The 26483-nt window shown below is 47.6% G+C and overlaps 6 protein-coding genes across 6 annotated transcripts; 5 read left to right on the top strand and 1 right to left on the bottom strand.

Moving 5' to 3' along the window:
* Positions 1–1746: 1746 nt before the first annotated feature.
* Positions 1747–3201, top strand: N7483_004591 (uncharacterized protein; the record flags this gene model as incomplete). Its single annotated transcript, XM_057088028.1, has 3 exons — positions 1747–2022; positions 2121–2713; positions 2784–3201. The coding sequence occupies 3 exons, from the start codon at positions 1747–1749 to the stop codon at positions 3199–3201; spliced, it is 1287 nt and encodes a 428-aa protein (XP_056947857.1).
* An 850-nt stretch (positions 3202–4051) lies between these two features.
* Positions 4052–10079, top strand: N7483_004590 (proteasome activator BLM10; the record flags this gene model as incomplete). The annotated part of the gene is made up of 3 exons (XM_057088027.1): positions 4052–4482; positions 4553–9956; positions 10017–10079. The coding sequence occupies 3 exons, from the start codon at positions 4052–4054 to the stop codon at positions 10077–10079; spliced, it is 5898 nt and encodes a 1965-aa protein (XP_056947856.1).
* A 1650-nt stretch (positions 10080–11729) lies between these two features.
* Positions 11730–14047, top strand: N7483_004589 (DUF3405 domain-containing protein; the record flags this gene model as incomplete). The annotated part of the gene is made up of 4 exons (XM_057088026.1): positions 11730–12037; positions 12114–12962; positions 13026–13872; positions 13946–14047. 4 exons carry the CDS (start codon positions 11730–11732, stop codon positions 14045–14047), a joined length of 2106 nt encoding a protein of 701 aa, XP_056947855.1.
* A 671-nt stretch (positions 14048–14718) lies between these two features.
* Positions 14719–17470, bottom strand: N7483_004588 (F-box and WD domain protein; the record flags this gene model as incomplete). The annotated part of the gene is made up of 2 exons (XM_057088025.1): positions 14719–17129; positions 17233–17470. The coding sequence occupies 2 exons, from the start codon at positions 17468–17470 to the stop codon at positions 14719–14721; spliced, it is 2649 nt and encodes an 882-aa protein (XP_056947854.1).
* A 1799-nt stretch (positions 17471–19269) lies between these two features.
* N7483_004587 (Rho family guanine nucleotide exchange factor CDC24) lies at positions 19270–22256 on the top strand (the record flags this gene model as incomplete). Its single annotated transcript, XM_057088024.1, has 4 exons — positions 19270–20244; positions 20315–20563; positions 20641–20827; positions 20893–22256. The coding sequence occupies 4 exons, from the start codon at positions 19270–19272 to the stop codon at positions 22254–22256; spliced, it is 2775 nt and encodes a 924-aa protein (XP_056947853.1).
* Positions 22257–23523: 1267 nt separating this feature from the next.
* Positions 23524–25262, top strand: N7483_004586 (pyridoxal phosphate-dependent aminotransferase; the record flags this gene model as incomplete). Its single annotated transcript, XM_057088023.1, has 4 exons — positions 23524–23608; positions 23759–24234; positions 24312–24597; positions 24658–25262. 4 exons carry the CDS (start codon positions 23524–23526, stop codon positions 25260–25262), a joined length of 1452 nt encoding a protein of 483 aa, XP_056947852.1.
* Between the last annotated feature and the right edge of the window lie 1221 nt (positions 25263–26483).

The following is a 26483-nucleotide window of genomic DNA, read 5'->3' as shown; positions in this document are numbered from 1 at the left end:
AGAGGAAGAGGAGAAATAGAAAGGATAAAGGAAAATACTGCAAGGGGACGCAGGGGAAAAAAGGAAGCAATGTATAATGGAAGGAACCTGTAGGAACGATTTAATATTAATATTACTTTTCAAGTCTAGTGCTTCCAAGGTTAAAAACCATTGAAAACTAAGAAAAAATAAAATCACAAAATGATAATATTAAGCGGTCAGCCTTATACTGATCACAATGTGGATCAAATCTCTATTACGGCATCGGTCATTACGGTCTCCGACCACATCCGGTATCCGGTTCCATCAGGCAGGATTTCACTTCATTGATCTTGAGAGAGTGTGAGAGAGCTCTTCAAAAACAAGTTAACATGCTAGTTCATTACTACTCAGATGTTAATAGCTATTACTAATTTACATAATTCTGACTAAGCTATTTTATGGTATAATCCTGTCCTACATAGCCACAGTATGATCTCATTAGAAAGAAACCTAGAGGATACATACCCGTGGACATGAACTCTAGACCTCGGAGTATTCAACCAAGTGGGACTCATTTGTGCGGGACATGAGCACTGGAGTTATGGTGCGGACCGCCGAATTTTTCATACTTTGGATCCAGCTGTTTACTTGTCGCGGTATATACTCCATCAGGAGCCCCCGGGGCCGGAATACTTGAATCCCTCGGGAACACATGGAAGTATGGGGAGAATTCATCCTCCGTTTCGGAGGGTCGGAAAGATCTCCCATGAGTATATTTGCTTGTTTCATCCCGCTGAGCTAATGCTTTGAATCGGCGCCGACCAAAACAAAGGACTTCGGAGGCGGCACAAAATTTGGACTCCGGTGGGAATCGGACAGTTTTATGCGCCGCCCCACCATTCTAGTCCTTACTCATCGGAGAAGTTTAAATGCTCGGCTTTTGCAACTTGAAGTGTCCATGGAGTGCGGGATACTCCATAGATGAAAGCTCCGAGCAAAGAAAGTGCGAGTGCTCAAAGAAATCGTAAATCCCCGTAGATCGGCTTGTGGCTTCAATTTTGGGGGCCAACTAGAATTGCGTACGTAAATAGAGCACTTGAGAGCCGTCAACTTTTGGGGGCCATGACGATCATGATCAAGATCACACCGACCGCTCGCACAAAGACCTCGATTCAATTCAGCAGGGCTGAGAGGGAATTATCGCCATTGTCCGGTGGATATTAGCCAAATTCTGCTTGGCGGGTGACCAGATTGCCAAGAAGAGGGTCAGTTCCAATAATTTGCAAGTGGTTCCAGCTGCTCCCTGCCACCTTATGCATAGGATTCAAATGTTTGCCACCTTGAGCTGCAGGAAAAGTACTTACCTGTACAGAGTACATCAGGTAGAGGAGAGCATGTATATATGCAAAAAGCCGTCGATCATGAATCGCAGCTGATATGTAGTTAATTTGTGGCAAGATCGTGCTAGTGAAGCGAGGTAGATCTTGTAGCTCTACCTAGGTACTCTTATGCACAGGTGGAAGTCAAGCTTAGGTGAGAATTATGCATTTATGCTGACTCATTTTATGCACGGGACCTCGGGACCCGCCCGAAGTGTTTTGTCAACTTCGCCATGCCTCGGGTTCATTTGATCAATACCAACTTTGGTTTTGTTTTTTTGCGGTTTTTTTTTCCTTGGGGGGCTTTTTTGGCATAGTGGGTTTGCTAGTGGATCCGCTGAAGACTAGAACCTTTAAGATCGGTGCAGATTACTGATCGAATTCTATACTGAATCTTGAATTCGTGATGTCAACGGGAACCCCTGCCTTACTCCGGCTGGAAACTCCTATCCAGAGTTTGACAACTGCCTTCTGGTTATGGAAAACTCTCTTGTTTATAATTGTTGTTGCCTGTCCAGGACCAGGCTATGATACTTCCACTACTTTGATCCCATTTGACGGTGATGATGTCACCGCATTGCCATGGCCATTGAAACTGGCTCGATGGGATGCCATCTATTTCGTGCATACCGCGGAAAAGGGATACATCTACGAACAGGAATGGGCTTTTGGGTACCCTAGAGTACTTGGTTGGTTTGTTGCAGGTACATCTATCCTACACACACTGCAGAATGATACATTGCTGAACATCAATAGGACTAATCAAATCTTGCGGCCTAGGGGGGCCCTGTATCAACAGCCTTAATTGGGGTTGTATTGTCCCACGTCGCCCATTATCTGTCTGTTTTAGCACTCTTTGGACTTTCAGCCAATATCTTTGGTCACGCGACAGTCACGCAGCAATTGATTTGTTTTCTGTCAGCTGCTCTTCATATTATTTGTCCAGCAGGTGCTTTTCTCTCAGCGCCTTATGGCGAGTCGCTCTTCTCTTTCCTCAACATCCTGGGCTTCTACCTGTATTCGTCCTCATTGATCTCTGAATCTAAAGGTGCCTCGACTTTGCGAGACTTGCAAGTTCTGACTGCGGGAGGTCTGTTCGCTGTTGCAACAATCGTTCGCAGCAATGGACTCCTGAGTGGATTCCTATTTGCATATGATGCTATCTTTCTCGCGTGGATAACCTTAACACAAGGCCCGTCCCGTCACAGGAGCCGGCGACTAGCCGTTATCATAGCGGGTGGGAGCATTGTGGCACTTGGGGTTCTCGTGCCTCAAGTGATCGCTTACAAAACCTACTGCCTGACTGAGCTGGATCGGGAATGGTGTGGTTGGACACTACCAAATATCTATACTTGGGTTCAGAGTCACTATTGGTAAGCTAATTCCTTCTCCCCTCGCCTGATACTTGAAAAAAAAATTGGCCCCAAAACTGACGTGCTGCAGGAATGTGGGGTTTCTTCGCTATTGGACCATCTCCAATCTGCCTCTTTTTGTGCTCGCTACACCGATCCTCATAATCATGTGCAAATCATCGCTTTGGGCTCTTCGGGCGCCGTCTACCTTGCGTTCCGATGCGGGCAATCAGGCGCCGTCAATGCTTAGCCCGGGCTCCATGCTTCTCCGCCTTGCAGTGCCCCAGGGTCTATTAGCCGTTCTAGCCCTGACGAGTTATCATGTCCAAATTGTCAACCGAATCTCATCAGGATACCCCGTATGGTATTGGTATTTAGTCTCTGTTGGCATGGAATGTTTCCAAGATTCCCGCAAGAACTCCCGCAGCTTAGCGCTTGCCGCGCACCTGATGGTGGCCTATGCTTTGATCCAAGGAGTTCTATATGGTTCTTTCTTACCTCCGGCATAAAGTTTAATAATTATTATTCGAACCTCAAATGGACTCAAGATGTAGTTTCTCCGCTTTTAGATTGCGTACATTGTACCCCGGGCTACTACGGGCTACTAAGGGCTACTACGGGCTAGGTACTAAGCGCCGGTTGCGTAAGGGAGTGTCTGCCTAAGAACGTGTTGGGCTATTTAGCGACACAACACCCAGAAGTTTCTTGATAAATAGTACTCTATAATAATAATAAAAAAAAAGGAAAACTATTATAAGAGAATATTTTGAATCATATTTTATATAATAAGTCCAAATATCTCGAGTACTTTGAGGTTATCTTGTTTGGCCCCCAAATCTTCCATCTCTACCCAAAAAAAGAGCTACTGGGCCAAAGCTCGACTTTACGGTGGAATTATGTCATCAGCCTGAGAGGGCAACTCTCCTTTGAATTCATCTGCACTTCCATATCTCTACGTGAAGAGAAACTCCCATCCATCTGTTACTTTCTTTTTGGATTTCTCCTTGAAGCTTTTCACTCGAGTTAAGCTTAGGTTGCTGATTTCCACGCCACCTCATGAGAACCCGTGTGCGACGGACATCCACCGGCTTCAAACTCCTACGTCTTTAGGAAACTATCAGTTCCATGGTAAATGTATAGAAATTCCTCTCCAGTTTGATTGTCAAGAAAAATGAAAATTTCAATACCTCTAAATCGAAGCTATTTGGTATCTTGAGAATGTTCCTAAGTCGCTAATGTATCGAACTTTAGTTGGATTAGAGTCCTGTCTGACGTCTTCGCCAACTCCTCCATCCGGCCCCATCTCCACCTTGGTGCTGCTCCTCATCCCACCTTCCACCTCCTCCCTCATAGGCGATTATGGACGCCCCAACCCCCAAGGCGATTCTCACATCCGACAATTTCGCCCATGCACAAGAGATCTCACGGGCCACCTCTCCAGGTGGTGAGCCCGCCGCGTTAAACGGCGACGGTGAACCGAAAGCCCGCGTCCGACCGCGCACCTATCCATACTTCTCATACCTCCCATACCAATTAGAAGATGAAACAGAGCGGGATCGGACTCTCCGAGAGATCCTGAAACACCTGTATGTCTCAGTAGAAGCGGGGGATTTCAGCCCCGGAGCTGTGCACTGGACACGCGAGCTCAGAGGATGGCTCTCGTTGAAATTTGATCCGACCCGAACGGAACGGATCAGTCTTGTGAAGCTGTATTATGAACTCGCGTTGGCGCCAGGCATCGATCCAAATGTCGCGGAGCGATTTGCAAGCATGTTTATGCTTCTTACCAAGTGAGCTAGACCTTAAGCCAAGAAATGTCTACGTGACAATAAACCCATGAAAACTAACTACAATACACAGGCGTAAGCACTATTTGAGACCTGTAAAAGATCTTACCTTGGATTGGAAGCCTCTGTACAAGGAAGTTAAGGCATTCGTTCTACCGACTGAGTCCGGTCTGGTCCACTCCACCAACCTCAAGCGCAATGTGAAGACACTGACCAAGCTTTGCGCTTTTGCTCAACTTTTCATCGACCCTTGCGAGCTGCCTGCAATGTTGGAAGAGTTCCTCCCACACTACACCACTTCTTTTTCCGAAGGTGCCTTTGTGGTTGCTGGTTTAATCAATTTGATGCTGCCAACATCGCCTCCTCCTGCTAACCGCGGTGATCTACTGCCCCAGAACTATCTACCAACACACTTTCATCTGTGGTCTTTGGTCGGTCGTTCAAAAACCTTCGACGCAACATACCTGGACTATCTCTCGCGATTGGCTCGGGATTCACTGCCAGCTGGTCACATCCCATTCTCGGAGCATGGTATCTTCACAAATGAACAGTCCGGCCTTATCTTTACCGGCGTTCTCAGACTGCTAGAGATTCCTGTAGGACAATCGACTTCACCATACAGTGCACTAGTCGATATCTCTTCTGGTCTAGGAATCATGCTTGATCGCGATACGCGCAAGCACCCTGTGGCGCATCACATTGCTCGTTGGATCGTGATGTCTCTCTCACCCGCATGTCTCGAGTCGGAGGACTCGATTCTGAGCCAGCTGGAAGGTCTTATCCAAGCTGTCGAGACATTCTTCCATCCTTCAAACTCTGGAAGCTGGACAAAGACCCTCTCGCAGCTCGTGTACTACCTAACAGATTTCTTCGTGATGCGTTGGAACCGAGAGCAGAGTGGAGAGATGGAGGTTCCAGTTGAGCGTCGACTGACCGAGCCACTGAAACGTCGCTTCGTTCTGTGCCTCCGGGACGTAATCTTCATGGGTATCTACGCCAAAAGCAGCACTGCCATGACCTTCTCCTTATCTACCCTTCAAGGACTTGCATACCTTGAGCCACACCTCATTCTTCCTGGCGCTTTACAGAGAATCTATCCCTCTTTGCAAGGCCTTGTGGAAGTTCACCGAACCACTTCCTCTCTACGCGCCATGCAAGTATTGTCTCGGATTATTACTCGAACAAGAGGATACCGTTGCCACATGACCACTCTCCTCGGCCTGGCTCTGCCCGGTATCGATGCTAATGATCTCGAGAAATCCCTTCATGCTCTTTCATTCATTCAATCCGCGTGCTACAATATCCCTATGGTCGATATGACCAAGGGCAGAGAAGACGTTAATTGTAATATGTTGGCCATGCAATGGATTAGTGGTGAGATGGAGCGAATGGAGGAACAGGGATCTGATGTCCAATTGAATTATGACACAGAATTGGACGATGAGACGGAGGAGATGATTCTCCGCTCCTCGACCTGTGGTTTTGGTGACTTCACTATCTCCTTCCTCGGTCGTGTTTTCACCTTGTTGGAAAATCTGCCTGATGTGACCAGAGTGCGTAATGGTTCACCGGAGGAGAATATCGTCAACACTCTCCCTGCTACTTTTATGCCTCTCCTAGCATCTTTGTCCCCGGAGTATTACGATATTGCACTGGGAAAGATTGTTGATTTTGTGTCGAATCATGTCATTCACCAAGCACGAGATGCCATGGCATTCATTTGCAATGCTCTCTGCAAGGTGAACCCTGAAAAGGCACTCAAGCGCTTCATTCCTGTTCTGACTCAAGCCATTCGCACCGAAATCGAAGAAAATGGTGCTGGTTCAACTCGAACTACCGGTACTGACGTTCTCCCTCGTGACCGGGGATTGGTTTGGAACGTCAGCATGTTGAGCATGTGCGTGGTCCATGTCGGCGATTCTGTTCTTGCTCATCGACAAGAACTGTTCGACATTGCAGTTTACATGCAAAAGATGTGCCGAGGAATCCCGACCGTGCACATCTCAAATTACATTCACCACCTCTTGCTCAATCTTACTGGCACATACACTAGGGACTATTCCATGTACGAGCCAACCGATGTCGAGGGAGCCCCCGGTCCCAATCACTGGAGCTACAAAGCCGATGTAAATCAGCTGAACATTCATTGGCATGTGCCAAAGAGAGAGGAGCTAGAATTTGCGGTCGAGGTTTTCAAAGACCAGGCTGGAAGCGCTCTGAAACATTTGTCTGGCTTAACGAATGAGACATCCAGTATCAAGCGTGACGGCAGTGGCAAGGAGTGGTCAGATGAAGTCACTCGTAACCTTGTGCTTTTGCGACTTCTCCTGTCCGGCATATCGGTACTCTTCGATCCAAAGGCAGCGTCGAAGTCCTCGCCAGAGTACTCGAATGGTGACTCTGCTGGCTCCAAAGAGTTTGAGATGGCCGATGATTCGGCCATGAATGGTGAAGGCGACGATGAGTCTGAATCTTTCCTTGATAGTTCAGACGATGCAGCTGTTAAGGAAAGCTTCTCATATCCCACCGGATATCCTCTTGAGGAAGGGGACGTCCTTTTCAACACTATTCATGAAATTCGTGAGCAAGCTGGTTGGGTCTTGCATCTGGTGCACCGGTTCCTGTCTGATAAGCAAGAGGATGATGTGCCATGCTTTGGAGCCCTATACTCTGCATTCCGCTCTTGGTTTGTGGATGTCGGTATTGAAAGATCCGCTCACGTCCTTGATCGCGTGACACGACTCCTAGCTGCGGATATTCACCCATACAAGATGAGTGGTATCAGGAAGGACTACCCAAGAGCACTGCTAGTACGTAGAGCCAACGTCTACCACCTGCAACGTCTCCGGCACAATGCCGCTCCCCGGTCACGATCCAAGCTCGATGAACTTCTTCTCTTTGATCTTGCTGAGTCATGTGTGTCCCTTTACACCGAGACACGCCGCAATGCGCAAAATGCTAGCGAGTCAGCCCTCAAGTGCGTATGGGGCGGACGCACTCTCATAATTCCCCCTCTTCTCAAGGCGCTGCAGACTGGTGTCAGAGAGAACGATTATGCACGTATCAAGGGAGCCTTGTTCTCACTGCTGTTGAGCAGCGTTGCAAAGACAGCTGGTCGGAACTGGAAATACACACCCGCTTTGATCAGAACTTTCCTTGACGCCAGCGCAGTCGATAAGCCATCTGTGCAAAAGATCTGTTCCAGTGCCATTTTCCAAATCATGGACTATGGCCGATCCATGGAGCGGATGGCTATCTTAGATCAGAGCATTGTGGAGGCGATTGCGCCAAGCAGCGATGTCACTGAAGATATTGAGCAAAAGCGTGTAGCCATCAACAATAGACGTGCCAAGATCGAGAAGAAGAAGTCTGAGTTGGCCGAAGAGCTGGTCGACTTGGCTCGAATCTCTCATTGGAAGATTGCGAGCCGTGCCGCGACTATTGTTGTCACCATGGGTCTGCGGTTCGATTATGTCGCCAGCGAAAACTTGATCAACTTGGTGACTCAGGGTGCCATTGATGATCATCCTGGTCTCCGTGGAATGTATTCGCAGGCACTCATTGCGCTTTTCACTATGATCGACGTTCGTGCTATTTGCAGCCATGAGTACAGGAATTACATCCTTGGGCACCAGCGCTTCCCTGCAAAGATCAAGGTAGCAACTAACCCATATGAGAAGGATTGGACCCAGGAGTACTTGTCCAGCTTTGCTAAGCCTGAAGCCGAATACTACATTGATCATGATTTCCCCGGTTGGTTAGTATGGGGCAAGACAATGCCTGCATACAAGTCGAATGTGCAACGAGACATTGAGTATGATGACGTGGAGTGGAAAGTACGAACTCATATTGGTAAATTGTTCACTCGTGAGTGGTTCGCCAAGTTCTTCATCTACTTGAAGCAGGAGCCCAGAGATCCCTCTGCGGATAAATTCCGCATGTCTTCCGCTATGATGCTTCTCTACGCCTTTGAACTCATGCTTCGAGACGGTCTTACCACTGCTACCTTCAAGGACATTCAAGAAGAGATTCAAAATGTTTTCGAGGATGGTAGCGATAAGCACCAGCACCGTGCCACTGCAGAGATTCTTGGAGGTTTGATCAGTTCTGTGACAGACGGCAGTGTGGAGAAGCGCACCCAGGTCTGGGAATACGCTTTCCCCATTGTGCGAAAGATCTTCACAGATGGTCTTACTCCTGAAAATTCAGGATACTGGACTACCTTCCTTCACATGATCCTCCAATGCCGCGATCCTCGACGTGCCTGGCCTCTAGTAGATTGGCTGGCCAGCTTCCGCTTAGATATGACGACAAACGCCGCTTTCAAGGAGAGCTCCAAGATCAACCTCTTGCACCAGTGCATCATTGACGCCGGCTGGCACTTCCAGCTTGATAAGCCAATTGTCGAGGACTTCTTAGGACATCTGGATCACCCGTACAAGGGTGTGCGAGAAGCTATGGGACAAACCTTAGCTACTATCCACCGTACAAGATACCACGAGTCATACCCAGATCTCCAACATCTGCTTGACGCTCAGAAGGCAGCATCGTCTGTCGGTACCTACCCGTACCGTCCCACTGAAGAGTTCTCCAAGATGGTCCGTAGCGTCTTTGCTCGCATTGAAGCGTGGCGGCATGAGCGAACTCCTGGTCAACAGACACCATCTTCCTACACATCTGGTAGTAAGACCGTGCTGCTCTGGTTGGACTCCACATTGTCTTCTCACGAGTGCACCCAGCTAGTTCCATTCTTCCCTGATGTGTTTACCGCGCAGCTTCTGCATATGATGGATGTCAAGGAAGATCCTGAACTGCAGTCTCTCGCATACCACGTTTTCCGCCATCTCCCTAACATCCCCTACCCTGCCGAGAAGAGTTCTGAATTCATCCAGTCTCTCATCCGCATCGGTCAAACCTCCCCCTCGTGGCATCAGCGTCTACGTGTCATGATCAACATTCAGATCATCTACTTCCGCCGACTTTTCCTCCTCGTCTCTGCCGATCGCGATAAGCTCTTCGAGTGTATCGCATCTATGCTGGAGGACTCCCAGCACGAAGTGCGCGCTGGTGCATCAGCAACTTTATCCGGTATGATCCGATGCTCTCCCGTGTATCTTCGGGACAAGATGGTGCACCGCTTCCAGGAGCGATTCACCAAGCTTCTCGCAGACAACCCTCTGCCTAAGAAACCTAAGAACTTCCGCTCCGGACTCTCCTCTGCTGTTTCTTCAGGCGCAGGTACTCCTACACCCGAACACAACCGTCTCGTCATTGTTCGACACGGTGCTGTTCTAGGTCTCGGGGCTCTTATCCAGGCCTTCCCTTACAACAGTCCTCCACCACACTGGATGCCCGAGGCATTGACTACACTCAGTATTCGCGCTGCTCATGATCCCGGCGTTGTTGGCTCTAGCGTGAAGTCGATTATAAGTGAATTCAAAAAGACCCGACAGGATACCTGGCACATTGATGCAAAGGTGAGTGCTTACATAAGTTTCCATATATTTGACAGCTACTAATATTTTTTGTTTCTATAGGCTTTTACTGCAGACCAATTGGAAGATCTATCTGGTGTTTTGTGGAAGAGTTACTTCGCGTAAAACATGTGTCCGAATGTGCTGGCCAGAGCTGAATGATGTTGTATTGGGATATGTCTTTCTTCTGTATCTTGTACCTTGGTGTGTGTGACTCCATTTCTATCTGGTCGAATCTACCCGAGTCGGTGTTTTGATTCCGAGCGTCTTTTCCGTCTTCGTGTCCATGTTTGTGTTGTACATACCTGGATCGAGTCTCTTAAAATAAATTAATTTTCATTCGATTCAATTTTGTGCATCCTAGATTGATTAGATCAGAAAACCTCGACTCGGCGTAGCTTTATAAATACTAAGATTTGACAACTTGAACGCTCGAGTCCAATCTGAAGCTATCCATCTTATAGACCTCTTTTTATACTTGGGGCAACTGGGTGCAGTGGTTTTTTGAGTCTCCTCACTGTCTGGCAGAGTACACAAGAAGGCAGAACCAGCCTATATATAGCTTAGACATAGATTTATGAATAGACTAGATTTTTCTTTTGTTTATTACATCCAAACATTAATACATCCCTCGTCATTTAGGATATCTCTCCCTTTAGATATATGTAGGGTTACCAGTTGCCTATATCCAACTATATAGCAGCTACCTAGCCTTTCTCCTCTAGGTAATTATATAGGTAACCCAGTAGGTAACCCCGTAGGTACTTACATACAAAGATGTATAGGTCATCACTCACCTGGATGTGCTACTAACTCGGACTGAGCCCTGTACTTAAGTATGCCAATGTAAACATCCCTGTCTGAGAGGATGTAGACACATCTAGTCAAACACTTGGGTGCTAAGGACATACCTTGCCCAATTTCAAATGTTCGCTGCTTCACTAGCAGTGCAGCAGGTAGTGCCAGTGACTCGGACACAGATAGTATTAACTTGTAATTAATAGCTACTAGGCACACAATTAGTAATAAGAAGAGTGCATATAATGAACCGGATCATATAACATTTGAATGTCAGAAATTTGCCAGTGCCAGTGTATACTAGTCGTATGATCCACGATATTAGTCTGAAACTCAGCTCTGATATTCACCATACTACCATGCTACACATTCCAGGTGCCTCCACCTTGACTTCAATTTACTTTTTGAATTCCATTTCCATTTCTATAGCCATTGATGCCTATTTATGTTCTCGATTCTCATTATTATCTACACTATCTGGCTGCATACCCAAAATACCTCACGTTTCACCACACCATGGGGGCCTGTCACACACCAGGTAACCTCTGAACCTTCTAAGATTCAACTCATACAGTAAGCAGAGACATTGACTAGTTCAGTGTATCCAATTTAGAAGATTAGACAGACTCAACTCCAAAATAGACAAGAGTTGAATGAATCCGTCCCACATGAACTGAGACTTATAGTAGCCTGGAGAGTAGTACCTCCCGAATTTGGGTTCGGCAGTCAACTCAGCGTAGTGATGACATCTTAACCACAAGACTCGGATTGTGTCCCTACCTGTCACTTCAACAGGGTTCCTGGTACCTAGATCTTGTTGACATTACACTCATTCAAATCCGCAATTCAGCTTCAGCTTGTTTGGGGATCACTCACTTTCCTTTTTTGCTTTGACACTCCTCGGCGTCACTGTCAACAATATCAACATCCTGACCATGATCTAGGAAGCCATTCATTCATTCCTTTCTTTCTTTCATCATGGCCAAGATCTTGACAATGCCCAGAAAGGGTCCAGTCGTGTTTAAGACCCGGTACCCGCTTACGACACGCAGATCAATGTGGCTACAATGGGTTGGCTGGCTGGTCTTCTTGATTACGGTTATTGAGACATACGCTTCGCTCGCTGCTCATCCTGAGATATCTCTATTCCGATGGATGCGTCAATCAAATCAACCCGCCGTCCTTCGTCCTGGCCAGTATCGCGAATCGTCATCTTACCAATTCGTTCTTGACAGTCTTGATGGCGAGAGTGAAGGAGATGAGATGGGCCATGTTCACGATCTGAGGTTTGTTAATTCCAGATAACCTCATTCCTCATCATATTCTGAGCCATTGTTACTAATCATTTATTGTGCTGTATAGAAACGATCGGTTCTATCGAGGTGGAACCATGACCCTAACTAGTGATCGCTCCACTGACCCTAACCCGCCCCACCCGATCCCCTCGATCTACGATCCCTACCCATCATACAACAGCAGAAGCTGGCGCCGGAAATACCATGGTCACTTCGAGCCCTGTCTCGGCCCTCGCGGTCGTGATCTCGATCGAACCCGGCCAGAAGATATGGTCATGGTATACAAGGGCAAGCAAGTCGGATTTCCAGCAAACAGTTTTGGCTCATACGAAGCAATGGGACTGGATGGAGACGTATGTACGGATCGATACTCTCGTTTCGGAGCATATGGCTATGACCAAGAACATTTCTACGATGTTCCAGGATTCACACGACCAGAGCCCGTGGATTGGTCTGCAGTTGACTGGTATGACTTACAAAAGATCTGCTATGAAAGGAATGCAGATCGATATCAAGTTCTTCCAGTGATGAATGATTCATATCATCGACCCTTGTCATTTGATTTGAGGGAGCCACCGAGGAAAATTTCCAGCCCGGATATCCCGCTCAGTCATTCGAAGCAGAAACAGTATCATCCACGATCTGCTGTTCTTATTCGGGCGTGGAATTCGATGACTTGGACGACCAACCACTGCGAATACCTCCGAGCATTAATCATGGAGTTGTCACTGCACTCTGGGGCTGAGTATGAAGTGTTTATCTTGGTTCATGTCAAGGATGACGATCTTCCAATCTTCTCGGATCGGAAAACAATGGAAGAGCTACGAAGGACGATTCCAGAGGAGTTTCGAAATATGGCACTATTCTTCAACAATAAGTTGCTCGAGGCATGGTATCCCAAGATTGAGGAGCATACGTAGGGGCCACTAAATTATCTCTAGACTTCAACTTGAACCCCAGCTAACATATATTTCTCCAGTCCCGTCCTACAACACCTCCAGCCTGTCCAGATCTTCGCTCAGATGTACCCTAATTTTGAGTACTATTGGCAACTCGAAATGGATGGTCGACACACCGGAAACGTGTACCATTTCCTCGATAGGTCCATCAACTTCGCCAGGGAACAACCACGGAAATACCTCTGGGAACGAAACTCTTTCTTCTACACCCCCGGTGCCCACGGTCCGTGGGAAAACTTCACAGCTTTGATTGACGAGCGTCTCGCCGATAAGCCCGGCTCCACAATCTGGGGCCCCGTCTTCGGTACTGGAATCCGAGCTCTAGGTCCAGAACCACCAGTCGATCGACCAGAGATGGATAACTACACCTGGGGCGTTGGTGAAGAAGCCGATTTCATCAGCTTCCTCCCAATTTTCAGTACCAAAGACACGACCTGGACATTCCCCGACAAAGTATGGAACTTCAGATACGGACTCGAGACTCCACGACGGGCAGCTGTTATCACAATGGGCCGATACTCGCGCCGTCTCCTTGAATTAATTCATCACGCACAGGCCTCTCGCGGTTTAGGACTTGCGTCGGAGATGACAGGTGCATCGTGGTCTATGTATCACGGTCTCAAAGCTGTTCATATCCCGCATCCCATTTACGCGGATGGACTCTGGACGCCTCGGGAGTTAGCTCGAATTTACAATCGTGGCTCAACAGAGAATAATAATGGGGGTCCGGATAGTATCTGGAACTGGGATCATTTGCACGATCATATCATGTATCGACTTTCGTACATGTTTACCACTCACACTGCAGAGGATTTGTATCGGCGTTGGTTAGGTTATCGGACTGCGGAGAAAGAAGGGGGCAAGGCGGTATGTGAGAATTTAAATCTGTTGAAGTTTGCTTTGCAACTGGGCAGATTATACTGACTGTTCTATCTTCTAGACAACTGAGACTCTCTATGGTCGACACTGCTACCCATCAATGTTTCTGCATACAATTAAGAATACGGAACTAGCGTTTGGTCCAGATCGGGCTGTGCCCTAGATATCCAGTATTGGGTGGATGGAGTTGGGATTTCAAGTTCTCATTAATAATTCTTTTTTCTGATCCTCATTTCTTAATCTGATCATTATGATCTGTATCAATTGTATCTATACCCAGCGTCTGGTTCAAGTTTAATCAACTAATACTTCCAAGGTTTGAGTCTTAAAGCTACACAGAATATTGGTTATATCAGCACCCTGTTCATCGGGAGAATTATGCTTATAAGCTGGAAGAAAGAAGTTTGCTTTCAAGAGACCATATATTTGATCTAGATTCTACGCCATATTGACGTGGAATGGCATAAAAATAGTAGGTAACCGCAAATTCGCCACGGACGATCATCGCTGAAACAAGGGGAATTGGAGAAAGCTAAGGATATTCAAGACGGTGTTTCATGTGAGAGCCGTAGTCACGGATGACGAAATGAAGCGGAGACGCAGGAAAGACTTGGGGATTAGGTAAAAGGATATCATCAGGGACGATCAAAGGAGGGGAAATTAGGTTGGTTGTGGATGTATGCAAGATCCCCAAAAGGCTTCTTCGAAGGCTCAAATGCAGTTGTTTGCAAGAATTGTTGAGGACGCTCAGCGCAAGTGAATCAAAGATGTCAAGCGTAATTTGTGTGAGGTTTTGTGAAGACGAGAAATATAATGTTAAGGGAGAAGAGAACTTCACAAGCTTTCGAAGAATGGGCATGCTTCGATGATATCTTCATCATCATTGGCAAAGTCCCAACCCACTATACGTGGGTCTACACTCGCGCAGACAATCTTACGGGAGTCAAATTGAACTTTGAATACCCTTGAAGTTGGCACAGCGGGTTGAGCAACGCGGGGACGTTGGTGGTGGTGGTGATGATGATGGGGAACCAACTGCTGGGCAGCTTGCATTTGCGCATCGGCTAGCTGCTGTTGCTGCTGTTGCTGATGCTGAATCGTATTTCTATCGGCTTGGGGAGTTGCTTGACCATTTGTTTGATGCGGCTGACCTACGTCACCGGCCTGAGCAGGTCCAGGAACTTGGTTATTGTGGAAATGATTTGCCAGCACGTCGTTCATACCCTCAGTTTCGGATTCTCTCTCGCTTCTTGTCGAAGAGGAAGCTGGAACTGGAGTCAAAGATGGTCCGGCTGCTGGACCTGGGCCTGGACCCAGGTTGCCTGAAGCTTGGGCGTGTAGCTGACGTGCTTGTGCAGATACAGCAGCTCTTGCCATCGGTGTGAGAGTGTCAGCAGATGCATTAGCTATGGCGTCGGCTTGGCGCAATCGATGGTTTATAGACCAAACTCCATCATGATCCTTGTGCCAAATCAAGATAGATTCATCGTATGAGCCGGAGACAATACGGCCCCAAACACTGCCTCCACCCCCTGGTGGAATCTTTGCCCCCAGAGCTGAAATATCTCGAGGGTCCCGCGATCCGGCGGTGTTCGACGTATACCCGGCACGTCGGAGGGCTCGTCGACCCAGATCAACAGGAGCTCCTTCTTGCTGTGCCTTCCAAAAAGCATTCTCCACCTCTAAGGCTTCCCGGCGCAAGTCCTCATCAGCACCTGGAGGGTCGCCAAATCCAGCCTGGACTGTCCGGACAAGGTTCTGGTGTCCCCGAAGCACTGCGACTTCGGCGCCGGAAATGTGGTCGTAGATTCGTACGGTGTTGTCATTGCTTCCGCTGATGATTCGCCGACTGTCAAATTGCACACAAGCGATGCCCTTTTCATGGCCCATCAAAGTCTTCAAGCAAGAACCGGTGCGCACATTCCATACCTTGATCATACGATCCCCCGAAGCTGTGACAATCTCGTTGCCATGGAGCTGCATGGCATTCACTGCTGCGCCGTGTCCTTCGATTCCCATAAGAAGAGAGTATGGCGCGAGAGAATTGAACTTGCTGTTAGCCAGCCCGGCTTCCAGCATACTCGGTGCTACCTCGTTGAGATCAATAATGTGTGAAGGGAAATTAGCACTGCCGCCTTTGCAAATACGGGGATAGTCATCATCGGTCACCGATAGCTCCTTGCGATTCCAGACCTTAACCGTTCGGTCCTTTGAACAGGTCACGAGATACCGATGGTCAAATTTGAGGTTTAGAACGGAATCAGTGTGCGCTTCGGAGATGCGATGGATCTTTTGACCAGTAGAGAATTTCCAGACAATCACGGAGCGATCACTACTGCCCGAGATGATGACGTCCTGCTCAGGGCTCGGGTCAAACTGGAGGCATAAAACTGACTTTTCATGACCAACCAATGGCCTATGCCACAATCGCTTGGTTTTCAGATCCCAGACTCGTAGTGTCCTGTCTCTGCTGCCACTGACTAGCCATTTGCCTTGGAATTGGATAGCGTACACACATTCTCGATGGGCCTCTTCCGGGTGCATTGGGTGGGGCAACTGGAAGTTCTTGAAGCGGCCTTGGTGCCAATTTGCTTCAAGGCGGCGACGCTGCTTATACAAGTACGCCCAGTTGATCTTGGATGTTCCGTTAGGGCGGCGAACAAGAAGTGATGGTTGGAGTGGTGGCTGGAGCAATGAGGGAGGCTGAGGGATTGAGGCGGGTTGTAGGATGTTCAAGTCGGCTGGTGGTGACATATGAGTGCCGTTCACATCGGCCATGTGGTGGTCACCCTCGTTGTCTGGTTCAGGATGCGCTTGACCATTGGGTCTGATCACACTCTGCCCCTCAGTACTTCGCGAAGTCAGCCATGTTGGTGGAACACGCTTCTTGTGTTTTGGTTCTCCGATGTCTGATTCTGAATGAAGTGGGCGTGATCTGCGTGTTTGAGGAGATAATGGCTCTGGATGTTCCTGTTCGAAATTCCGGATCGCGCCCAAGTCCGCACGCCAACCTTCGTTGATATATAGTACCTTCCACAAACCAGAATCGAGGATTCGAGTGCGCCAGGAACGGGAAGCAAGAGTGGCATTAAGGAGGGTGGCGGCATCGAGATAGGAAAAGATCTCGAACGTTAACTCCGGAGGTAGCTTGAAGACCGGATCCATATGGAGCAGTGGGTTTATGCGCTCCACCACTCCGGCGAGAGTTGATGTTGAAAGCGATCGTAGTAGACTGAATGCAAGTTCTGTATTCAAGAAGAATATATAAGCGAATGAATGGGGCCAAGGAGTCTGGGGAGGTTGAATGTGAACCCAGCCTCAACATTTAACGGCAGGGGAATTACTTACCTGCTCTGTCAGATTCACTCTGGGCCAGAACCCAATCTGGAAGCATCATGACATTTTCCGTCGCCACCAGCTCTTTGTCTGATTGGCTTCGGGTTTCGTCTGAGTAGCCTTCATCTACCTTGAATGATGGGGAAAGGGTAGAAGAAGTACTGAAAGTCGAGAAAGAGGTTTCTTGGAGGCGAATGGTTGAATGGGTAAGGGGATGCGTAAGGGAATCGGACACCTGCTCTGCCTCCATGAGTGCTATAGAGAGGACTTCAAGAGCAACGTGCTTGAGCTAGTGTGATGACCGATAGTGGTTTGAGGCTCTCGGGGGAGGGTTCAGGATCTCCGAGGTCCCAGAATGTGGGAGTTTTCGTGCAGCCCTAATAGGGGGGAACTTGTCACAGCCACTGAGAAATGATAAATGGAACCTTTATTGAAGTATAGGCGTTTATGCTTTCGCTGAGGGATGATCCCTCCTGCAGTGAGCAAAAAGCTGAGTGATTGAAGGCAACTTGAGCACCGTGCTGCATGTCACGTCACGGAGGTGCGGGATCCACTTCGAAAAGAAAGTGATAGATCGGGTGGGGAGAGAATGAACAGATCAGAAAGTGCGAACTAGGGAGTACTAATGTGAAGTCCACAACCTTGGAACAGAGTAGACCAGCAAAATTAAATAAAAAAAAAATTCCCAAGAATGGAATCTCAGGCAGTTATTGTCTTGGAAGAGAATGGAGAATGAAGATGCCATCAACAAACAGCCATGGAATGGTGGATTCACTGGTGATCACGTGATGGGCTGAAGTATGGGCATACCTAAAGACGGCAACTCAAGTGCTTTGATCCATAATGAGCTGAAGAGGTGATCTAAAGACTACAGAGAGTATGTAAAAAAGTGATTCTACGCTCTATACAAGGTGGAAAAGTTACTGTGAGTCCTTATGGATACTTACTAGGTACTTAGTATACACGCCATAAACTCACTACTGCAAGGTGATAGTTCCAGCAGATATTATGTATGAGATATATAGGGGGGTCACATTTTGGCGCTGTGCAGATAAAAGTACATTATAGCGCTCTGATCTTTCCCATGAAAATCTAAATATTAGATTGATAGATAGTATTAGAAGAATCCCATCATTTTTGATCCAAATAAATCTATTATTTTCATCTGATTCTCCTCTTTCTATTAACACCAAGTATATAAAAACCTCGTCTCAAGTTAAATAAGGACTCGTGCCCCTCTCCACATCCCACCGCCCGATGGAACACACGCTAAACCCTATTAGGTAACTGAACAGCCCTCTCCTTCCGCTCCCTCTTCTCCTTTCCTTCTTTTCAATCATCGCTGCCCCTCTATTTTGAGTCTTTTGGCCTTGATCTAAGTACCTAGTGTACTTATGCACTTTGTTGGAAGTTGAAACTTCCTATTCCCTTCCCTGCTCTTCCCACCTCAAAGTCCTAGTGACCAGAAACCTTATCGACAAGGGGGGTTTCGAAAACCCGCTCTTTATTCCGTCGCTGTCTGCCCGGTCGCAGCATTTATTTCAGACTCGGAGAAGAAAAACAAGAGGAGGGAAAATAAATCGATTCTGTGCACCGATAGATTCGTTTTGCGCAGACTGTGATCAAATTATCTCTTGTCCTCTCAGAATCCTTGGTCACCGCCCCTCGGACGAAACCTGGGAAGTGGCGGCGCGTCCCCGTAATATTCGGAGTTCGGTTGATATACATCCTTGTCACCGGGATTTCTTAGCGGGCTTGCTTCCTCAGCTCATACACTCTTAGCGACTCCGCCCACTCGTGGTGACACATAGGTGACACCTTACCCATTTATCGGAATTTCATCGAACGTTCTTCCCCATCTTCTTTACGCGCCGTGATTCCGCATCTTCAGACCCAACCTTATCGCGGGAATTATCCCATGATCGGCATCCCGTCGGCTCGACGCTCGTCGCTCTCTTCGATCATATCCTTATTATCCCCTGTCTGCTGTGCGGATTTCAACTGAGCCTGGCTGGCCTGACTCATATAAGTTGGTCGAGGTAACCAAACATGATTGACACCGCCATGATGAGCGGCATCCCGGTTGCCGAGGATAACATCATCAACCGGCGTGGTGGTGAATCGATCTATCAAAGTTGCGTCAACTTGAAAAGGCGACTCTCTGAAGTACCGACCTTTGAACCGTACCTAGAAAAGATGGACGAAGAAGATCGCGAACGTGGAAATACCGACCCGGTGGCGGCACTATGGGGATGTCTTCGTGATGGCTATCCTTTACTCAGCATCTACAATGCGTCTGGTCCAGATGAGCCATTACTTGTTGACCCGGCCAAAGTGCCAGAGGCTAAGCGACCCAAAGCCGCTACATTCAAATTTCTGCAGGCATGCTTACAGGACCTGGCATTTCCCCAGCAGGATTGCTTCTTGATCACCGATCTGTATGGCGAGAGCACAACCGGTTTCATCAAAGTGATCAAGATGGTAAATCGTGTTGTTGATATTCTCGAAATGCAAGGACAACTCAAGCGACCATCCGTGGCTGATGTGCCAGCACATGTGCAGGGCGCTGTAAAGCTTACCAAGCGCGAGCACATTTTGAAGGAGCTCTTGGAAACAGAGCGCGATTATGTTCACCATTTGCAAAACCTTCAAGCACTTAAGAAGGAATTGGAGGAGACGGGCGCCCTGACGGGTGACGCAAGCCACCAGATCTTCTTGAACCTCAACAACCTCTTGGATTTCGCTCAACGATTCTTAATCCGAATGGAACAGCATTATGCTCTCCCTGAGGAAATGCAAAACTGGGGTGTTCTTTTCTCATCTCATCAAGAAGCCTTTCGACAGTATGAACCTTTCATCGCCAATCAAATGCGTTGCGACGAGGTTTGCATGAAGGAGTGGGATAAGATCAAGGATGCGCCTCGTCAATCTGATCTCCAACAGATGGTTGCTCAGGCCAAAACGCTGAATGGATTCTTTGTCAAGCCTTTCCAACGGTTGACCAGATACCCGCTCATGTTATCGGTAAATCGAACACCGCTTTCCCAGCTTGGGAGTGTTTCATATTCAGCTAACATCTCATGATATTTTACAGGAACTGCGCAAACAATTAGAAGACGAGCAACTCCAGGCTGATATCACAGCTGCAATTGATTCCATCCAAAACACTCTTGACGCTGCAAATGAAGCCATTAACAAGGAGCACCTGGCTGCGGCAGTAGTCGACCTAGCCGAACGAGTCGATGATTGGAAAACCTTGAAAATGGAGTCCTTTGGCGAACTGCTTCGCTTCGGTACATTTTCGGTCGTCAAGGGAGATAGTGGCAAGGACGCCGAGAGAGATGTGCGACCTCACCAATCAATGCGTTCTATTTTGCATTCCATCTTCAAGAAAATATTTGCTGACTCGAAGTTCTTTAGTATCACATTTTCCTCTTCGAGCGCATTCTTCTCTGCTGCAAAGATATCAACCCGAATAAACAGAAAACCAAGCTTATGATGAACAAAGACAAGCCAGCCCTTACAGCAAAAGGAAAAGCCCGTCTCCAGTTGAAGGGTCGAATTTACATGGCAAACGTCACCGATATTGTGTGGCTTCAGAAGCCTGGTGAGTGGCTATTCAGCAGCCAAAAAGGAAAAACAATCTAATGCCGGTTTTCTTTTTTTTTTTAGGTCTTTATCGTATCCAGATCTTCTGGAAGGGTGATCCAGGCGTTGTGGACAACTTCATTATTCGTTATCAAAATGAAGATACCATGCGCACTTGGTACAAGGACATCGATACTCAACGAACAGTGCAATCGGAGCGACGTAATATGCGAAACACTGGAACTTCTGACAGCGAGTTCACTTACCTGGAGGGAATGACAAACATTCCTAATCCATACCAGCAAGAGTATGAAGTTGATGATGTGAACAAGGATGGGGCATACTATTCAGAATTCCCCATGAGTCGAAATGCATCCAGCACCAGTCTACGAACTCGATCTGCAACTGGTGGTAGCACTGGTTCTGTACCCCATGCAAATGGCCGGCCCCGATACACGGGCTCGGGCACTGATCCAACCCTCTCTGTTCATACACAGTTCTCAGGTGCTGGCAACATGTCACCCAGCGACCGCAACATGAGCTCATATTTTTCACCTACAGAGACCCCGTCCACGCGTTCTAGTTCCCAATCGACCGGGTTCTCGTTTGGCCGCCAAAATACCAACTCGACGACTGCATCTTCTGTCTGGAACGAAGAAAATAATCGTTACACCGCGCCAGCGTTATCCCGAGCGACCTCCAGAGATGGGTCCACTCCAACCGCCTACTTCCCCCCTCCGCAGCCCAACGGCCGTGGTAACCAGCGTCCCTCCCTGCCGCCGCTCTCCGGACCGCAATCGAATGGAACCGCCCAGCGTATGCGTTCTGCCAGTAGTCCTGACATTCATCACCACAACAATTTACCGCCCGAGTCACGTCGATACATGGGTGCGCATACAATGCAAACGGTTGATAACGTCCCAGTCCCACCAATCCCGGCTCATATGGCCAATATGAAGGCTCCTGTCAACCGAAGCCAGAACAATTCCCCTACAAACGGGCAGCTTCCCATTCGTACAAACCCGCACCCTGGCCATCCTACGCATTTCACCGAGCCGGAATATAATGATGCTGGAATGGTGGGTCAGTTCTCAGAACAGGCTACATCTCCATTAAGTCAAGAGCCCGATGGCGATCCGTTTATGCCGACTCAGCTGAAGGCGAAGGTCAATTTTGATGACAACTATGTTACGCTGGTTATTGCGACCAACATCTTGTTCCGCTCGCTGATTGATCGGGTGGATGCTAAGTTGGCCCGGTTTACGAGTCGATCCATTGGCAGCAAGACCGTCCGTCTTCGTTACCGAGATGAGGATGGTGACTTCGTCACTATCGATAGTGATGAAGCTGTTCAGCTTGCTTTTATGGAATGGCGTGAGCAGAACCGTGAGATGCTGGCCAAAGGCATGGTTGGTGAAATTGAGCTCTATTGCCAAGTGGTTGAATAAATCGAGAGGGCATTCTCCAATATACCCAATCTCCCTGCGAGATGCCCTCTTTGAACCTCTCTTATTTTATCATATTTTCCCCTGGGGAACGTCCATATCTAATTGATCTTCGTCATTGAAATCATTGCATGGCCGTTGCGCTTGTTCTCTCCCACTTTCTCTCTCCTCCGTTTTTGTTTTTCTCTTTTTCCCTGCATCAGAGACTATCTACTCTAGGAGAGTTGATGACCTGTCTTTTCCGTTCCTCTCCTCATTTTTTCTTCATTTTCTTCCTTCAGCGAGCCATTTCTCTTCCACTTAGTGGCACTTTCAAGGGAGGTACTTGCATAATGAGTTTGAACGTGGCATGATCGGTGTTGGAGGCATGGAGTGACCGGCTGGGCACTTTTTTCTCCCTCTCCCCAATTACTTCCTATTTTCATCCTTTTCATGACCCGTTCACCGGATCATGTGTGGCGGGAGCGCACGAATATTTTGTTTGATCTCAATTTTCCCCGATGTCCATGAATGTATGAAGCACTTCTTGTTCTTCTTCTTCTATGATGTATGCATACTTTTGATAAGTCTAGTTTTTGTACTTTGTGGGGAGTGTCTGCATGCGGACAAGAATCCGATGATTTAAAATCTATATCTGACACCTGAGACATTTTACAAAGTAGATTAGCTTAAGTTCCAAGGTTGTACCTTAATATCTAGTTTCAATGTGGCGCAGATGTCGGATCGGGATGCCGTTTAAAGCTCGGCATTCATTCTTGGCAGGGCTAGTATGTATAACATCTACTAAGCATCTATGCATGTACATAAATCGTACGATATACACACAGTGTGCATCTTCAAATTCTTCAAATTCTTCAAATCTTCATCTGATCCTCAGACTTGAAATCACCAGTCCAGACCTACGGGTATTACCTCCACACGATGATGTGGGGTTTCAGATAGGTTCATGAAGGAACGCGCAGGGAATCCTTAGCGGTTAAGCAATGGATCAGATGGATTCTAATCGGCATTTAGAGTCCAATAGTTCGCAACGTGGGCCTACTTTCAGCCCATTCAGCTCGGGTGATCATTTGCGGAGGTTGCGGTGTTTTCGTCGAATCGTGGCTCAGGATTCGCAACAACAGGAGCCCTGGAGCCACCTCATCGGTGTGAGATAGTGGGAACCCAATCCAGTTTCTCCCCTCCTTTTGTTTCACCGTCTATTCCTCTTTTCTTCCAACCTCCTTACTCAAGTTTCCTTACATCAATCCATATTATCACAAAGCCAAGCATGTCGTTCTCCGGTCGTAGACTGAGCATCCTGCGCCCCTCTGGCGATCGCCGTGCTTCGGTCAGCAGAGGGCTGTCTGAAAATGGTACGTCATAACAAAGAACAAGCTCCACAGAAGTAGAAGAAACTGCAAAAAAAAGAAGCTGGAAAGAAGACAGATGAAAGAAAATACAAATTGATAAAAGGAACAAAATGATGAAAAGCAGGCAAAACTAATCAATTGTTTATTTTCTAGAACAACGCTCCGAAACTCACCGTCAGTTCCGATCCGCCCACGAAGGTCACCGTCCCCACGCTGGTCTGGATGCTTCCCGTGCTTCCACTGGTGTTGTCTGGTGTACAGAGCGTGCCAGTGAGCATGGATACGCAGAGGATCCCTCTGGCTGGGCCAACTTAGGTCAGGGTGCTCCTGAGGCCGATGACGAGATCGAGGGTAGCTTCCCCCGCCCGACGTCGATCCCCATTACCTCCGCTGCACGGGAGTACGGTCCGACCGCCGGTATCAAGCCTCTGCGTGCAGCGGTGGCTCGTCTGTACAATGAGCACTACCGTCAAGGAAAGCAGAGTCAATATACCTGGGAGAATGTCTGTATCGTACCTGGAGGCCGTGCGGGATTGATCCGTATCGCTGCCATTCTGGGTAACTCGTACCTGTCGTTCCCCATTCCCGACTACTCTGCTTATTCAGAGATGTTGAGTCTGTTCAAGAATGTGAGTACTATGATACTAGGGGGAAAAAAGGGAAATTTCGGTTAGGCGACTGCATATACTAACTATGACGGTCATAGATTGCCCCCATTCCTATCCCGCTGGCTCAAGAAGACCACTACCACATCCACCCCAACAAGATCGCCGAGGAAATTGCTCGTGGTACTCAAGTGCTGCTCACCTCCAACCCTCGTAACCCCACTGGTCACTTCGTCGGGCATGAGGAGCTGGCCGAAATCCAGGATATCTGCCGTGACCGTGCCACTCTCATTCTGGACGAGTTCTACGGCGGATACAACTACACCACCGACTGTGATGGTTCCACTATCAGTGGTGCTGAGAACGTCGTTGATGTCAACAAGGATGGTTCGTGTCTCCAATACTCTCCACCTAAAAGCCAGTCCATCCCACTAACTTTTAATCCAGATGTCCTGTTGATTGATGGTTTGACCAAGCGCTTCCGTCTTCCAGGATGGCGAATTGCTTGGATCGTCGGACCTAAGGAGTTCGTCGATGCGCTCGGCTCCGCCGGTTCCTACCTGGACGGTGGTGCGAACGTTCCCTTCCAAGAAGCCGCCATTCCCATGCTGGAGCCATCCCTCGTGCGCACTGAGATGAAGGCTCTGCAATCTCACTTCCGTGAGAAGCGAGACTACGTTATGAACCGTCTGTACGAGATTGGTTTCCGAGTCCAGGATGTGCCCCAGGCCACCTTCTACATCTGGTTGGACCTGACATCTATTGACCCACCCCTCCCTGAGGAGGCTAACATCTCCGATGGATTGAACTTCTTCAATGCCCTTCTGAGTGAGAAGGTCATTGTTGTTCCTGGTATCTTCTTCGATCTGAACCCGGCTAAGCGTCGTGATCTGTTCGATTCCCCTTGCCACCACTTTGTGCGTCTGAGCTACGGCCCCAAGATGGATGTTCTGAAGATGGGTCTTGATGGTATTGAGCGTGTGATTAAGCGTGCTCGTGAGATGGGACAGAAGAAGCAGTGGGAGGATGAGGTTGCTGTCTCTGATGATTAGATTAGTTTCTAATCATGGAGAAATGCGTTCATGGCCGTTATAGTGTTTCACTATCCGGATTTATGATTATGTATTTCCTTTGTCTGTTTCCTTCTAGCGAAGAATTGCACATTGACGTATTTGAGATTCTGATTTCTTAGACTTACTGATCGGTGACCATCTAGTCCGTTGTGACATGAATCAGAATTTACAGTTGTTGGATTCTTCCAATCTTCCAATGTTCCCATCTTCCATTCAAGTTCTCGTCTCATTTTGTTGGCTTGATCAGTCGTATATATCTCACGATATTTGAATCTCAAAGCTGCCTCCAGGGCTGGGAACTATCATGACGTAGAGAATGAAACAATTCAAGCCTTCGATTTCCATAATCAAGTCTTGGAACAGCCAGTGTAATATCCGCAACTCACATCGAACAATTTCAGCTTCAATAACTTGAAATTCTGCAACACACCTCGTTTCCCAGGGAGAGAGTACCTCAGATGAAGAATTGCAGCTTATGTTATATGCATGAAAACCCTGCAACAATCTGCTCGAATCAAAGATAAATGGGACGAACCAAAGTTAAAACTCCAGAGCAACCCAGACTATGAGACGAATACACTTCACGTGGATATTTACAGAACTATCAACCTTGGAACGAACATTTGAACTCCAGTGGAGCTCTACAAACCATTCCCATGTGTCTGCAATGCTTATATTTAACATGTACCCGATATTGAAGAGATCTATGCGTCCGAAGTCCACTTATGCAAACCTTGGAAGGTTCCCCAGACTTTGCCATGTGGTTGAATCTTACAATTTCAATATAATATGGATCTAGAAGAACTTGAACGCGGCCATATAGCTAAGTTTTATAGGCACTTGGGAGGATATATGAGGCGAGCTTGGTCTCCAAAAGGTTCAAATGTTGTTATTGGTATTACATATGAAATCAGAAGGCTCTGGTGAAGATTCCGATAGTCGAGTCGAGTAGTTACTGGCGAATGATTATTCTAATTTTCAATACCTTGTCCAGGTTAGGTAGGTGGATCATGAAGCTTTCCAAGTTCACTCCAGAAAGAGTATGGTCACTTACAATTCCTCAACAACCTCGCACTCATTTCCTTGACTGTTAGTTCTCCATATTTAAGCCGGTCTATCCGGTCTATCTACAAAGTGTACATATTCAAATGTTACCCCTTTCTCCACAAGCATAGAACTTGTGGACATCTGGACTGTTCA

This window comes from Penicillium malachiteum (assembly GCF_028827825.1).
Source record: "Penicillium malachiteum strain IBT 17515 chromosome Unknown utg000002l:1.0-8849297.0:1.0-8852440.0, whole genome shotgun sequence".
Lineage (NCBI taxonomy): Eukaryota > Fungi > Ascomycota > Eurotiomycetes > Eurotiales > Aspergillaceae > Penicillium > Penicillium malachiteum.
Note: the sequence above shows the minus strand (reverse complement) of the source record. Positions and strands in the feature narration are given on the sequence as shown.